The following is a 17,133-nucleotide window of genomic DNA, read 5'->3' on the forward strand; positions in this document are numbered from 1 at the left end:
AACCGATTTATTTGGGCATAAGCTTTTGTGGGCCCACAAAAGCTTATGCCCAAATAAATTGGTTAGTCTTTAAGGTGCCACCAGACTCCTCGTTATCTTTCTTGGAGGTTATTTTTAGGCTATACACTGATTTATATTTTTAGTGCATTAAATGAAAAATAAAATCAAACAATATAGGCCCTAGGTATATTTCACTGTATGTGTTCATTGAACAGGGGCACTTGTGGTGTGAAAAATGTTTCTCTTGAGTCTGGACTGTGACTATATCTTGACCAAGAAATTTGGACTTAGACAAAAATAATTAGCTACCCCTGCATTAAGGGCTGCTATGAAGAGGACGGTGATCAATTGTTCTCCACGTGCACTGACGGTAGGAGAAGGGAGAATTTAGGTTAGACATTAGGAAAAACTTTCTAGCTACAAGGACAATTAACTGTGGAACAGGTTGTCACAGACTCACAGGCCAGTGCTCTCTTGGCTCTGTATGGCCCCTGAGAGGAACCGCCCTTTAGAGTATTGACCCTATATCAGGTCACACTCTCTGCTTGGGGTTTAAGCTGTAGGCTTCTCCTCCGCCTCCCAGTACCGCATGTCTGAGCCTTCAGCATGCCTGCCTCTCTCTAGCCTCAGTGATTCTCAGCCAGCGCAACACAGAAGTGTTTATTGTATGTCTGGAGCACAGCACAAGATGTTCTCAGGGTCTGTCCCCGTCCAGGTGGGCTCAGGCCACTCTTCGTTCCCAGCCCAGAAGTGACTCCTCCTTTCTGCGGCCCACCCTATATCACCTCCAAGGCCCCTCCTCCATCTTTGTCTTCTTTCCCAGGCAAACAGATCTCCAGGTGACTCTCTCTTCAGCTCTTTGTTCTCTCTGCTGCCCATAACTGTCTGGCTCCAAGTTGCGATGGGCCTTCAGGTCATCAGTCGCTAAGTTACAAAGTGTCTAGGCCATGGTCTGGGGTCCAGGCTGCTAGACTGGGTCACACCTGGTCCTCTGCAACAATAGACACCCCCCCTCCCACTTTGGTTAGACATGCAGCACATAGAATCACAGAATATCAGGGTTGGAAGGGACCTCAGGAGGTCATCTAGTCCAACCCCCTGCTCAAAGCAGGACCTAATCCCAACTAAATCATCCCAGCCAGGGCTTTGTCAAGCCTGACCTTAAAAACCTCTAAGGAAGGAGAGTCCACCACCTCCCTAGGTAACCCATTCCAGTGCTTCACCACCCTCCTAGTGAAATAGTTTTTCCTAATATCCAATCTAAAACTCCCCCACTGCAACTTGAGACCATTACTCCTTGTTCTGTCATCTGCTACCACTGAGAACAGTCTAGATCCATCCTCTTTGGAACGCCCTTTCAGGTAGTTGAAAGCAGCTATCAAATCCCCCCTCATTCTTCTCTTCTGCAGACTAAACAATCCCAGTTCCCTCAGCCTCTCCTCATAAGTCATGTGCTCCAGCCCCCTAATCATTTTTGTTGCCCTCCACTGGACTCTTTCCAATTTTTCCACATCCTTCTTGTAGTGTCTTGGGGGAAACTGAGGCACACACAGGATACATACGCGACGTTAGGAAAATATCCCACTTCATCACACAGGTTGCCTAGAGAGGATGTGGAATCCCCGTCATTGGAGGTTTTTAAGAACAGGTTGGACAAACACCTGTCAGGGATGGTCTAGGTTTCCATGGTGTTGCCTGAGATCAGGGGTTGGACTTGATGACCTCTTGAGGTCACTTCTAGCGCAGCATTTCTCTGACTCTATGAATGGTGAAAAGGACATTAGAGGCTCTTATAAACTAAACACAGACACTTATTCCTGTCCAACAGATGTCCTCAGCTGATGATGGCAACAGCACTACCAGCTGCGAGTAGACCAGGCAATTTACCATGTTATAATCATGAAATTCTACAGAAAAAAAATACATCCCCACCACATACACACAAGCAGTTACTGCTCACATATCTAGCGTACTGTACAGGGTGTGCAAACACCACAGCACAGAGCACTGAGTGCACACACTAAATGTAGCAAGTACTAAACTCCTACTAAAAGAGTTTTTATCCATTAAAATTTTTGAAATTATTTTGTGCAAATAAAACATTATTACAGAATCTATTACATCTGAAAAGTAAAAAGTGGTTCAGTGAACAGATAGATGAGCCTAGAAATCCCACACAGGACGCTCCAAGTGCCAGAGAAAAGCTAGGGAGAGGTTGATTGATTCTTGTCGGGAGACAGAGCAGAGCTCATCAATTGTCCTCTCTGGGATCCCCTCAGGTTGTGGCACAGACTCCAACAGGCTCTGTTAAGCTGCAGAAATTAAACACAGGCAACGTCTATTAAAGGGAACCTGCCATAATGTTTTGCAATGACAGTGCACACTGCTGTGGGACGGTCACCCTAGTGGCTGCAGTGTTCAGTGGACAAAATCTCTAACCCTGCTGACAAAGAGACCTGTGTTCCTGGAGCCTCAGGTGCTGGGCTCTGTCCCTCCTGCTTCCTCCCTGCAGTTTCACTGTAGACTGTTCTCTGAAGCAGCTGGATTTATCATTACAAAAGCTGATCTCAGCCCACGCTGTATCAGCAGCCACAGCGAAATCCCTCTCACCAGAGTCTTTCACACCTAAATTCATCGCAGAGAAAACAAGGGGGATTTGGCTGCAAACCTGTTCCTGCACCCCCAGTGTGAATAAAAGGGAAATAAAAGATCCAGAACTCCCCTGTTCTGCTCCCTGGGGCTGGTTTGCTCGAGGGGCCGGGCCAGTGAGACTCGGGGTGCAATGACTTGGACGAGGTGTCTCTCTCCAGAGGCCAGAGACAGAGCAGTGAACCCCTAGGCTAGAGCCCCCCTCACTTACCCCTGGCAGATACGTCACAGCCACTAGATCCTTGGTCACTTGCTGCACAGAGGAGGAGGAGAAGGGAGAGGATATGAGCATCTCTCACAGGCAGGGTTCCAGCGTAGTTAGTAGATACGGGGACTCTTATCCAAAGGGACCAGTCATCACCTGACTCTTCCCTAGCAGTGAGGTGGTTGGTGCACAGACCAGTCTACAGTGCAGCTGCCCTGGATTTCCATTATTCACATGCAAAAACCGTTACCATTGTAGGGGGTCAGCACTGCTTTGTGCTTCTCATGCCTCTGCAGAACGGGAGCACTGAATACTCCACATTCGAAGGCTGGAAAAGTAGGGGATGCTGGGCTAAGGATACTCCTGTCAAACAACCGCAACTCTGCCCCCTTCGGTCTGTGCCCAGAGGGGTCCCTCAAGCAGACCACAGACTTCACCCTCACTCCCTGCCAATGAACAGCAATTCCCGCCTGAATCAATGCACTGCACAGAACAGTGTGGACGGTATGAAGAGACATGCTGATTTGGGGTGGTGCTGGGCGCACAGACAAGGGCAAGTTTGGTTTGGCCTGGTGCTGTTCTACTTCCTGTTCCTATTCCCAGACCCACTGGGGCAGAGTTTGAGTTGCGTGGGAAGCATCATAATTAAGACCTTACCAAATTCATGGTCCGTTTTGCTCAATTTCACAGTCATAGGATTTAAAAAATTGTAATTTTCGTTATTTCAGGTATTTAAATCTGAAATTTCACAGTGTTGTACCTGTAGGGGTCCTGACCCAAAAAGGGGCTGGGGGGCCAGCAAGGTTATTGTAGATGGGTCACGGTATTGCCACCCTTACTTCTGCACTGCTGCTGGTGGGGCACTGCCTTCAGGCTGGGTGCCCGGCCAGCAGCCACCGTTCTCTGGCTACCCAGCTCTGAAGGAAGCACAGAAGTAAGGGTGGCAATACTGTAATCCCCTACAATAACCTTGCAACCAGCCCCACCCCCCCTCACAACCCTCTTTTGGGTCAGGACCCCCAGTTTGAGAAACGCTGGTCTCTCCTGTGAAATCTGTACAGATTTCATGGTCCGTGATGCGTTTTTTATGGCTGTGAATTTGGCGATAATACCTCTGCATATCCTGGTTTGCCAACCTTTGACTTCTGGGAATTAAACACTCCCATTCTGAAAGGACACAGGGAGCCCAAGGCAGGGCTGAGCACCCGCAACCTTAACTCCATGTTAACAAAGTTCTTGCATGTGAATTTCCCTTGTTCTGGAGTAAAGAGGAGGAGTGAGGGAGGCTCCTCTGCCATGTACGTTGGCCAAACCGGACAGTCTCTACGCAAAAGAATAAATTGACACAAATCTGACATCAGGAATTACAACATTCAAAAAACAGTAGAACACTTCAACCTCCCTGGTCACTCAGTATCAGACTTAAAAGTGGCAATTCTTCAAAAAAAAAAAACAACAACTTCAGAAACAGACTCCAGTGTGAAACTGCAGAACTGGAATTAATTTGCAAACTGGACACCACCAAATTAGGCCTGAATAAAGACTGGGAGTGGATGAGTCATTACAAAACCTAATTTTACCATACTGATTTCACTGGTCTACAAATTTTGAGAAGTCGTCTGCTTCAGAGATAAAATGTGCTATTTATTATGTATTTTGATGTGCTGAATTCAAATACGACAATTAAAACAACTGATTGGCTACTGTTTCTAAGATATTTAAGTTTTTACATTTTATGTCTATGTATATTGTGTAGATAGTAGAGTTTTAATCATAAATTGTAAACCTAGGTCTTTTCATGTGTTTATGGTTGCTTTACGTGATAATATTTCACCTGTCCTGTTTATGTAACACTTTAAAAATCAGCAAAAGGGTTATATAAATAAAATTTATTATGAAACAAAAGGCAAAAAACTATTATGTACATAGTTTAGTCCTATTCAGTGTCTACTCGGTGCTTCTTGGCTTGTCTCTTGTATTCATTAAATGGAGCATCTCTTGTCACTGTCCAGCAATAGTCTGCAAGCATTGATGGGCTCCATTTGCCCTGATAGCGTTTCTCCATTGTTGCAACGTCCTGGTGAAATCGCTCGCCGTGCTCGTCGCTCACTGCTCCGCAGTTCGGTGGAAAAAAATCTAGATGAGAGTGCAAAAAATGTATCTTTAGTGACATGTTGCAACCAAGGCTTTTGTATGCCTTGAGGAGGTTTTCCACCAACAACCTGTAGTTGTCTGCCTTGTTGTTTCCGAGAAAATTTATTGCCACTAACTGGAAGGCTTTCCATGCCGTCTTTTCCTTGCCACGCAGTGCATGGTCAAATGCATCATCTCGAAGAAGTTCACGAATCTGAGGACCAACAAAGACACCTTCCTTTATCTTAGCTTCACTTAACCTTGGAAATTTTCCACGGAGGTACTTGAAAGCTGCTTGTGTTTTGTCAATGGCCTTGACAAAGTTCTTCATCAGACCCAGCTTGATCTGTAAGTGTGGTATCAAAATCTTCCTTGATTCAACAAGTGGTGGATGCTGAACACTTTTCCTCCCAGGCTCCAATGACTGTCAGAGTGGCCAATCTTTCTTGATGTAGTGGGAATCTCTTGCACGACTATCCCATTCGCAGAGAAAACAGCAGTACTTTGTGTATCCAGTCTGCAGACCAAGCAAGAGAGCAACAACCTTCAAATCGCCACAAAGCTGCCACTGATGTTGGTCATAGTTTATGCACCTCAAAAGTTGTTTCATGTTGTCATAGGTTTCCTTCATATGGACTGCATGACCAACTGGAATTGATGGCAAAACATTGCCATTATGCAGTAAAACAGCTTTAAGACTCGTCTTCGATGAATCAATGAACAGTCTCCACTCATCTGGATCGTGAACGATGTTGAGGGCTGCCATCACACCATCGATGTTGTTGCAGGCTACAAGATCACCTTCCATGAAGAAGAATGGGACAAGATCCTTTTGACGGTCACGGAACATGGAAACCCTAACATCACCTGCCAGGAGATTCCACTGCTGTAGTCTGGAGCCCAACAGCTCTGCCTTACTCTTGGGTAGTTCCAAATCCCTGACAAGGTCATTCAGTTCACCTTGTGTTATGAGGTGTGGTTCGGAGGAGGATGGGAGAAAATGTGGGTCCTGTGACATTGATGGTTCAGGACCAGAAGTTTCATCCTCTTCCTCGTCTGACTCAAGTGAGAATGATTCTGGTGCATCAGGAACCGGCAGTCCTTCTCCGTGGGGTACTGGGCGTATAGCTGATGGAATGTTTGGATAATGCACAGTCCACTTTTTCTTCTTTGACACACCTTTCCCAACTGGAGGCACCTTGCAGAAGTAACAATTGCTGGTATGATCTGTTGGCTCTCTCCAAATCATTGGCACTGCAAAAAGCATAGATTTCCTTTTCCTGTTCAACCAGTGGCGAAGATTTGTTGCACAAGTGTTGCAGCATATGTGTGGGGCCCACCTCTTGTCCTGATCTCCAATTTTGCAGCCAAAATAAAGGTGATAGGCTTTCTTAACCATAGTGATTATACTGCGCTTTTGTGATGCAAAAGTCACTTCACCACAAACATAGCAGAAGTTATCTGCACTGTTCACACAAGTATGAGGCATCTCTGCTCACTTTGGCTAAACAGAAATGTGTCCCTTTGCAAAATCAAACACTGACAAATAAGAGAGCACGACACTGTATGATTTCTAGAGCTGATATAGGGCAATTTGTTCAGCAGAGTGATGTAAGCTTCGTTATGATTGCATCATCCATGACTTCTAGGAATAACATGATGCAATTCATATCATGTATGACGCAATACCAGCTTCAGATTGCATCATTCATTGTTTTGCCTAAAAAGCAAGTACTGTCCAAACCCAGTCATAGATTTATTCATAGATCCAGTCAAAGATGTATTTTAGTCATTTCTGGTTTAAATTGAGATCCCTTCCCTTTATAACTCACTTATCCTCCGCCATTCCCAAGTCAAGGGTCGTATATACTGACCCAATAGCATATCTTGAAAACTAGAGCCAATCAACAATTTTAAGCATCATTTTCGTTCTCAGTGACCCAGAATTAGTAAAGTTTGACTACATTTATTTCAGAAGCATTTTGGCTGTAGAGCAGTGTTTCCCCCTACTGTTACTCACACCTTCTTGTCAACTGTTGGAAATGGGCCACCCTCATTACCACTACAAAAGTGATTTTTCCTCTCTTGATATTCTACTGTTAATTGAATTGTCTCGTTAGACTGACCCCCCACCTGGTAAGGCAAGTCCCATCTTTTCATGTACTACGTATAAATATACCTGCTCCTGTATTTCCCACTCCATGCATCTGATGAAGTGGGTTCTAGCCCACGAAAGCTTATGCCCAAATAAATTTGTTAGTCTCTAAGGTGCCACACGGACTCCTCGTTGTTTTTGCTGATACAGACTAACACGGCTACCCTTCTGAAACCTGTTATAGGCCATGTCTCTACAGCCACTCTACACTACTGAAGAAGACCTCTGCTGGGAAAATAACAGACCAGGGCACAGATTATCCAACAAATTCTTGGAATGTATTGGAGACAATTTTTCTTTCTGAATGTGGAGAAAGCTACTGGGGAGAGGCTGTTCTAGATTTGGCTTTGACAAATAAGAAGGAACTAGTTGAGAATTTGAAAGTGGAAGGCAGCTTGGGTGAAAGTGATCATGAAATGGTAGAGTTCATGATTCTAAAGAATGGTAGGAGGGAAAACAACACAATAAAATAATGGATTTCAAGAAGGCAGACTTTAGCAACTCCCTGAGTTTGCTAAGATAAGATCCCATGGGAAGCAGGCAAGCCTAAGGGGAAAAACAGTGCAGGAGAGTTTGGAAAGTTCTCAAAGAGATATTATCAAGAGCACAAGTGCAAACTAACCCATTGCACAGGAAAGAAATGAAGGATGGCAAGAGGCCACGCTGGCTTAACCAGGAGATCTTCAATGATCTAAAAATCAAAAAAAGAGTCCTAAACAAAGTGGAAACTAGGTCAAATTACAAAGGATAACTGTAAACAAACAACACAAGTATGTAGGGACAAAATTAGAAAGGCCAAGGTGCAAAACGAAATCAAACTAGCTAGAGACATAAAGGGTAACAAGAAAACATTCTACAAATACATTAGAAGCAAGATGAAGACCAAGGACAGGGTAGGCCCATTAGTCAATGAGGAAGGAAAGACAACAACAGAACATGTGAAAATGGGAAAAGGGCTAAATGACTTTTTTGTTTCAGTTTTCACCAAAATGTTTCATAGCGATTGGACGTCGAACATAGTGAACACCAGTGAAATTGATGTAGAATCTGAGGCTAAAATAGGGAAAGAACAAGTTAAAAATTATTTAGACACGTTAGATGTCTTCAAGTTACCAAGGCCTGATGAAAAACATCCTAGAATACTCAAGGAGCTGACTGAGGAGATATCTGAGCCAATATCTCTGAAAAGTCATGCAAGATGGGGGAGAGGACTGGAAGAGGGGAAATAAAGTGCCAATCTATAAAAAGGGGATTAAGGACAACCCAGGGAATTACAGACCAGTCAGTTTAACTTCAGTACCCAGAAAGATAATGGGGCAAATAATTAAGCAATCAATTTGCAAACACCTAAAAGATAATAAGGTGATAAGTAACAATCAGCATGGATTTGTCAAGAACAAATTGCATCCAACCAACCTGCTTTGGCTTCTATAAGGTGAGTGCAGAACTGGTTGGAAAACCATTCCCAGAGAGTAGTTATCAATAGTTCACAGTCATGTTGGAAGGGCATAACGAGTAGTGTCCCTCAGGGATCAGTTCTGGGTCTGGTTCTGTTCAATCTTCATCAATGATTTAGATAATGGCATAGAGAGTGCACTTATAAAGTTTGCGGATGATACCAAGCTGGGAGGGGTTGCAAGTGCTTTGGAGGATAGGATGAAAATTCAAAATGATCTGGACAAACTGGAGAAATGGTCTGAAGTAAATAGGATGAAATTCAATAAGAACAAATGTACATTACCCCACTTAGGAAGGAACAATCAGTTGCACACATAAATAATTGGGAAATGACTGCCTAGGAAGGAGTACCGCAGAAAGGGATCTAGGAGTCATAGTGGATCACAAGTTAAATGTGAGTCAGCAGTGTAACACTGTTGCAAAAAAAGCAAACATCCTTCTGGGATGTATTAGCAGGAGTGTTGTGAGCAAGACACGAGAAGTATTTATTCCACTTAACTCCGCGCTGATACAGCCTCAACTGGAGTACTGTGTCCAGGAGGGATGTGGACAAATTGGAGAAAGTCCATGGGAGAGCAACAAGAATGATTAAAGATCTAGAAAACATGACCTATGAGGAAAGATTGAAAGAATTGGATTTGTTTAGTCACAGAAGAGAAGACTGAGAGGGGACATGATAACAGTTTTCAAGAACATAAAAGGTTGTTACAAGGAGGAGGGGAAAAATTGTTTTCATCAACCGCTGAGGACAGGACAAGAAGCGATGGGCTTAAATTGCAGCAAGGGAGGCTTAGGTTGGACATTAGGAAAAAAATCCTGTCAGGATGGTTAAGCACTGAAATAAATTGCCTAGAGAGGTTGTGGAATCTCCCTCATTGGAGGTTTTTAAGCGAAGGTTAGTCAGGGATGGTCTAAATAATACCTAGTCCTGCCGTGAGTGCAGGGAACTGGACTAGGTGTCCTCTCGAGGTCCCTTCCAGTCCTACGATTCTATGGTACTAGAGCAATAGTTGGAGATTTCCCTAAAATCCTCAGTGTAGACAAGGCCTATGAGTGGGAGCGAGGATCTCCTGTCAGTGTCTCTAGGCTAAAATCCACAAGCAAATACTGATGGCTGTTCAGGGATGGCCACTTGAAAAGAGGTGATGGGTCTCTTGTCACTTACCCTGAGCTACAGCGTAGCCGTCTCCCTTCCTCCCTGCAGAGAGAAGGCAAATTTCAGTGAATGCAGCTCCCAAGGCAGGAACCGACTGCAATCGGTGTCCACAGCTCAGAAACAGGGGCCCCTGGCCCAGCACAGCCCCCTGGCGCTCAGTAATGGACTCAAGGTCCCAGGCGCTCACAATAGGCAGGAGAGAAAGACACAATGAGACACTTTCCAAAGACCTCAGTGCACTGGGTGCTGAGCTCTTTGGAAAATCTATATAAACTGTAACCCACACCCAATTTCTGGGTCTGGCCCTCCAGCAGCTCCCATGGGGGGTCATTAGCTCAGTCCCGCAGTGGGGCAGTCACACCGTACTGACACTGGCTCCTGTACTGCTGTTGCCCTTAGGGGTATGCGCAGGGCCCAGCAAGTCCAGGGATCCCCCCATCCCAGGCTTTTTACCTGGGCATCTCTTTTTCCAGACGACTACTCCAATTATAACACCTATCAGTGCAGTGATAACTCCAGCCACAATGGGAATCAGATTGTTATTTGGTTCTGAAATGGAATGGAGAGAATGATCAATGAGGAAAAATCCCCCCACACCCCACTAAAACCCTCTTACATCCCACTGCAGGGATCAGTCAGTCAGCTTCCCAGATAAGGGCTGAGTCCTGCAACCCTCCACCCCTTCCACTGCAGCCACCACGCATTACACCCCACCATAGAAAGTCCTGGACACTAGACCCAGCCTCTACCACTTCAATTCATAATAAATATTAATCAATCTTCATAAACCTAATTATGGGAGAGCAGGGATGTCAGTATTGTCCCTAAACGGGAAAGGGGGGAGACCTGCTGAAGATCACACAGTGATTCAGTGCAAGAGCCAGGAATAGACCCCAGCAATCCTGACTTCCAGCCCCTCCTGCTCTAACCCACTAGCCCCCACTCCCCTTCTAGAGCCAAGGACAGAACCCAGGAGTCCTGGCTCCCAGCCCCTAACCCCCCTTGACCATGCTGACTTTCATGACTAATGGAACACAATCCCATTGTGGGAGTCTGGTGACAAACTGGAAACTGACCTCAATGCTCTGGATTTCCCTGCCATGAATGGCGTTACAGACACAATGCATGTTTTTTGAGGGGGCAGGAAGTGAAGAGGGGATGACAGAGATATTTTAATACTATTATTGGTTTATATAAACCTGTTAAACCCCGAGTTCTCTATACACATTCAGTTTCACTAATCAGCTTCTCCTGTTGTCTGAAAGAGGCATATCATAATACAGCAAAAAGAAAAATATTTCTAAGAGAATAAGGAAATGTGGTTTAGGACACAAAAATTGGCAGGGGACGTGGTAGCAGGATTATGATGTGTAACCAGCTGTTGACTAGATTTCCAGAGCAGGTTGCCCTTTTAGAAATTGTTTGCACTTCCAAATGCTGCATTTTTCCACATCCTGATTAACCAAGCAAAAAGATGGCTGGAAGGCAGCTCCACATGTAATAAATTCTTCCTCAACATTCTTGTGCTAGGGGCATAGGAGACTCTCCCCCCGATGCAGGGCTCTAATCTGCCTCCTCGCTCCATTCCAAGGCCACACCCTCTCTTCCAGCATCACTGCGCACAGAAACAAGCTGCTCCCAACATTAAACCTCTCTCTCTGGCCACATGGGCAAGGATGAAGGGCCCGTAGAGCTGTGTTTCTGAGAACCTGCTGGATCATAGGACTGGAAGGGACCTCGAGAGGTCATCTAGTCCCATCCCCTGCACTCATGGCAGGACCACGAGTGCATGAAGTTGAGACCGGGCTGCAAGCTAAAGCAAGACCAATTCTGTCTGGAAATAAGGGGCAAATTTGAGCTTCCCCTGGGCTGTGGTAAATTCTCCATCCCTTGGAGACTTTACATCTGGAATGGGCATCTCTTTCTGAAGGATCAGATCTAGTTTGCCCACAGATGACCAGACTGGATGCTGGGGTCCCTGGTGTGATTCTCCCCTGCCCTGGGCTATGCAGGAGCTCAGATGATTAGAACGGTCCCTTCAGGCCTTAATGTCTCATGATTAATCTTCTCCCTTCAGAGACACTGTATTGCTGTGATGTATCCAACAGCACCAGAGGCAGCAAACTGGAGAGCAAGACATGAGTCCCAGGCACTGTAGATCCCAACTCTAGCACAAGAACTTGACTGCAGAGGGACAGGGCCAAAGGGGACAGGGCCTCACAGACCCTCAGGAAATTCCGGCTACAGCCTATAAATCCGAATGAGAATTTTTCAGGGGTTGAGTTTAATGGATTCCCCCTCTCCCACTAGGAAAACACACAAACACACAAACTCCTTACCCCAGGAGACAGAGAGTGGCTCTAACAGGCTTTCATGCTCCACGTGACATGAATAATGGGCTTTGATCTTGGGATCAATCTCCATTGTCACCCAGGTCTGGTAGGTCCCGTCCCCATTGGGTAGGATGCCTTCAGAGTAGGTCTCCTGCTGCCTGCTCTCCCCATTTTTCAGCCAGGTCACGGTGATGTCACGGGGGTAGAACCCACTGACCTTACAGGAGAGGGTGGTGAGGCCGTCATAAGATGACCTGTCACTCACTCTGGCTGTTGGGCGCACTGGAAAAAAGAAGAAACTGAAGTTAGTTGTTTTCAAACTCTAATCCAGGCACTCTTTGCTGGAACTTTGCAACATGAAATTCTGAGACCCCAGCAATGGGAGAGGATGAGAGTCCATGAGATAGAAACCCTCCTATGAGAGAGAACCACCATGTTAGAGAATTTCTGTGCCGAATTCACAGCATCAGCAACGGTGAATCCTGAATCCAGGTCCCTGACCTGGCCTCTGCTCCCAACCACAGTGACACAAGTACCTTGAAAGGCTTCACTAAGCTCCAGATACAGGTGTCAATCATGTGCTAGATTTGTGCCCATCTCCTCTCAGTCCCTGGATTTGAAAGAGAGAAGAATTTTTGCCCTGGCCTGGTTGCAAAAAATGGACTGGATAAACTGACCAATTAGAGATGGAAAGGGCCCATTAAACAAAAAGTGACACACGATACTAAATTGCCCCTCAAACTAGCTAATATTAATTGGCTAATTTCTTGTAGGTTGTTACCAAATCTATTTACCCCAATATTATGGATTTCAAAAGGAATTACGCTAATGTTGAAAAATCAGTTTACCAGCCCCTTAGCACTCAAATACACATAACATGGCTGTGTATGGCTTTTTCTTGTGGGCATTTGTAAAGATGGCAAAGGATAAGATAACGTTCTGCTCAGGTTTGTGAGAGAATAAGCAACTAGTATAACTGTTGCAAAAAACTGGGTACAAATGTCAAGTAACCTTGAACAGGAAGCGCAAACTGTTTGGGAAGGGAAAGATTAGGGTGTGAAATGATGCTAACTAATTTGGGAAATTTGTGTCCACGGTAACAGACAAGCTACATAAATGGGTAATAGTGAGTTAACATTTTGAAGCAGACGATGCTGCAACTGTCCTCCTGAGTCGGAGTGGTAAAGCATTTAACCTCTTCCCTTCTATGTTTGTGATGATTAATCTTTAACTAAAAAGCTTTGGTAATAAATGTGACTGAGTGTGATTATCTGATGCCTTATTGATAAAAGAATCAAGTAATAAGTATGAAAGTGTTACAGCAAAGGTAGGTCTGGAGGAGGAAAACTTTAAGGACAAGGGTAGCCTTCTTCCAGGTTAGTATGGGGAGGGCAATTCCACATGTAGGGGATGGCATGGAAGGAAGCACATAGATGACTGTGGGAGAAGTTTGGACAAAGAGGCAACAAGAACAAAGCTACCATCATTGGTGGAGCACAGGGGCTGTGGGTAACACAAGAAATATGATGCTGCAGACAGTGAATGAGTAAGAATTACATGGTGTTTGAAGCTGGTGTCCATAGAAGTAGTGGCACTTCCATAATTAAGCTTGAGTGGCACTTCCATAATTAAGCAAAGTGCTCTAAAATGCACATGCACAGGCAGATTGCCTTGATAACTACTGTGTCACACCAGGAGAAGAGGAAGAATTTGTGCTGCAAATTTGGGCTCATTTGGTCAAGTGGCTCTGGAGATGCAGCTTCTCTACAGTGAGCTGCTTTTAACATTTTCAATTTCTTACCTTTTTTTCCAGCAGAGCTGGGGGGGAAGGGGTTGTTTCCCCACCCATCCCTGGTACAAGGTTCGCTGAACAGCCCCCTACCCCCCGCTCCATTTTGGAACTGGGACTAGGGAATGGAAATGTAATTAGCAGTGACCTCCTGGGTGGGGCTTGTCCCCCTGCCTTACCTTTCCTCTGTAGCGTCTCCTTCCCGTACTCTAGAGCATTCCTTAGCCAGGGAATACAATCCTCCTCCAGGTAGCGTTTCCACTGCTGGTTGTCAAATACTTCAGCATGCCAGCTCCTCTTGGTGATCTGAGCCCCAATATCTGCTGCTACCCAAGTCATGGTCTCCTTATCGAAGGTAAGAAAGTCTCGTCCATCATATGAATCCTGGTGAAATCCCTGAAAGACGTTGTCTTCCCGGAGATCACAGCCGTATATCGTCTGGATAATGTGAAACCCTGAAACAGAACTGAGGGTCAGCAGCAGCCTCTCTCTGAAAATCTCACCAAGACCCCACTGCAGGTAGCCCAGTGGTTCTTCTCCTTGCTACTGGGCCCTCCCCTGAGAAATGGGGTTCCCACTTATGCTGTTGGGTCCTATACCCTCCCAGCTCCTTTCAGGAGGGAACCCAGACCCGCAGGAGGCACCCTCTCCATCTGTTGGGTCTTGTACACTAAAGACCCTCCACTGCATAGAGCTCACAACCTTCAAGGAGTACCTCACTGCTGCTTGTTCTTGTATGTCCCTGCAGGGGGTGCAGGGTGGCACGACCCCAAAGGGAGTACTCCGGATATTGCAGGGGTCTTTCCCCTCCAACTCCCTTCTGCTCTCTGAGGATTCCCCCAATTCTGGTAGTCAGGGTCATTTTAGGGAAGAGAGGGAGTGCAGAGGGTCTGTACCCCGCTCTCTCCTGCTCTGGTTGTATTAATTTTGCAGGGTCCTCAGGGTCACGTGGTGCCCCACCTCCTCCATTCACAGTACCCCCATGTCCCTGTGAGGAGGGGATACAGGAGGTCTGTCCCCCACACTAACCTCTGCTCTGATTTAATGACCTCACAGAATCCCCAGGTCACTCTGTTTCCCTGCCCCATCTTCCCCATGCCCCCAACTCAATCTAGGAACGGCAAAGAACCAACTTTGGCTGCTTGGCCTCTTTTTCGCATGGCCACTGTAAGGATCAGGCCATTGACAGCCCTTAGTTCAGCTGGCCACCATTTTCCCACAGCCAGGCTAATCTTCACAACAACGGCCCCCATCTCACACACAACCAAGAGCAGACTCAGTTAATACAGCCACCCCTGGGCTGACAGGAGGCAGGGAGGGAGACTCGGGGGGGGGGGGCAGGGGGATGTGGGGAAGGCGACAGAAGGAGAATTTAGGGGAGAGGGAGGGAGGCTGTGGTGAACAGAGAACACTGTGGGGATCATGAGGAAGCCTGAAACATGTGGGGAACGGATCAGACCCCCCTCGCTTGGCAAACAGGGCAGAATGTGGGGACACAAAAATAACCCACACAGGGTCCCAAATATTTTTCCCGCTCCCCACCCCCCCGCATTAGATACATCGAGGTAAATGCCTAGATTTTCAGCAATGATCAGTGATTTTGGGTGCCCAACTGAGACCCTTTAAAGGGGCCTGATCAGAAAGTGGGAGCACCCGGCCTCTGAATATCAGACACCCAAAAATCACTAATCACTTCTGGAAAAATGTAGGCCAAGGGGTTAAAATACAATTTGGTGTCACAGCCAGAGGTGAGAGCCAAGCCCACTAAGCCTATCCCTGAACTATGCCCCAGGTTTGGACAAAAAACAGTTACTAACCTTCCTGTAACGGTTGTTCTTAGAGATGTGTTGCACACGTCCATTCCACGCTAGGTGTGCGTGCCCAGCACACAGTCGCCAGAAACGTTTCCCCTCAGTGATACCCCTCAGGCTGGCTCTAGCGCCCTCTAGTGCAGTGCTCTCATGTCGCGGTGCAAGGGGACTGGTTGACCCCGCACCTTCTCACCAGCAACTCCAACAGAGGAGTAGGATGGTGGCTCGTGGAATGGACGTGTGCAACATATCTCAAAGAACAACAGTTACAGAAAGGTTAGTAACCATTTTTTCTTCTTTAAATGCTGGCACATGTCCATTCCATGTTCGGTGACTCCCAAGCAGTACCGTAAGAGGTAGGCTCCGAGTTCATGGACACGTGGATTACAACACTGCCCAACCAAACCCAGTGCATCTCTAACTTGCTGAGCGATGGCGTAGTTGGAAGAAAAAGTATGTCCCGACGCCCAGGTCGCCACTCTGCAAATGTCCTGGATCGGGCCTGGGCCATGAACACCACTGAGGAATCTTGTGCTCTCACAGAATGGGCCGTCAGGAAGGCAGGTGGTGGGACACCTGCCTGCTCATAGCACATGCGAATGCACAATGTGATTCAGGATGAAATTCTCTGAGCCTTTCATCCTATCAGCTACTGCCACAAAGAGCTGCGTGGATTTACGGATCGACTTTCTATATAGAATACTAGGGCTTGCCTAATGTCCAGAGTATGGAGATGTCATTCCTCCCTATTCTTGTGCGGCTTCAGGAAGAAAATGGGCAGGAAAATAGCCTGATTACTATGAAATGGTGAGACTACCTTTGGGAGGGCGGGGGGGTGACATTGTATCTTGTCATTAAAGAACACTGTATACGGAGGTTTTGACATAAGAGCGCTAATCTCCGAGACCCTCTTGATTGAGGTAATTGCTACCAGAAAGGCGACCTTCCAGGAAAGGTACAACAGAGGGCACAATGCCAGTGGCTGAAAGGGAGGCCCCGTGAGTTCTGACAGGACCAGGTTTAAGTCCCCCACAGGGATGGTGTCAAGGCTGATTCCCCACTCTGGCACTTCGGGTGCAGAAGGTGGGGGCCTGCAAAGAGTCTACAAATTAATACTGGCCACTCCAGGCTGGTAATGCTGCCACCACCCAAGTGAAAAACTGCCTTTTGCCAATCCAGAAAAACTCACTTGGGAAGTTTTTCTGAGGCCCCTCAGCTTTTCCACCCCTAACTCGGGGAAGCCGAGAAAGGAAACAAAAGAAAAGGGGAACCCAGATGTTGTATCAGCTGATTAAAATATGCACAATCTCTTTACCTCATAAGACACAGAAATCCAATCATGTTCTTAAAAAAAAGGAAACTTTATTTAAAAAAAAAAGAAAGAAAACACCTTTGGAAAACTTAGGTTATTGCTAGATCTTAAAAGAGCAACTGCAAGGATTAA

General features: G+C 46.2%; 1 protein-coding gene across 2 annotated transcripts in view; it reads right to left on the reverse strand.

Moving 5' to 3' along the window:
* Positions 1-1,510: 1,510 nt before the first annotated feature.
* LOC135880348 (class I histocompatibility antigen, F10 alpha chain-like) overlaps positions 1,511-17,133 on the reverse strand; it is a 70,237-nt gene continuing 54,614 nt past the window's right edge. For both annotated transcript variants that reach the window (XM_065406615.1, XM_065406614.1), the window contains exons 3-8: positions 14,058-14,333; positions 12,096-12,371; positions 10,210-10,305; positions 9,766-9,798; positions 2,861-2,902; positions 1,511-2,312 (exon numbers count right to left, since the gene is read on the reverse strand). In XM_065406615.1, coding sequence (XP_065262687.1) covers positions 2,308-2,312; positions 2,861-2,902; positions 9,766-9,798; positions 10,210-10,305; positions 12,096-12,371; positions 14,058-14,333 — 728 coding nt within the window. In that variant the 3' untranslated portion in view covers positions 1,511-2,307. The remainder of the gene's footprint in view (positions 2,313-2,860; positions 2,903-9,765; positions 9,799-10,209; positions 10,306-12,095; positions 12,372-14,057; positions 14,334-17,133) is intronic.

This window comes from Emys orbicularis, chromosome 6 (assembly GCF_028017835.1).
Source record: "Emys orbicularis isolate rEmyOrb1 chromosome 6, rEmyOrb1.hap1, whole genome shotgun sequence".
In the NCBI taxonomy this organism is placed as follows: domain Eukaryota; kingdom Metazoa; phylum Chordata; order Testudines; family Emydidae; genus Emys; species Emys orbicularis.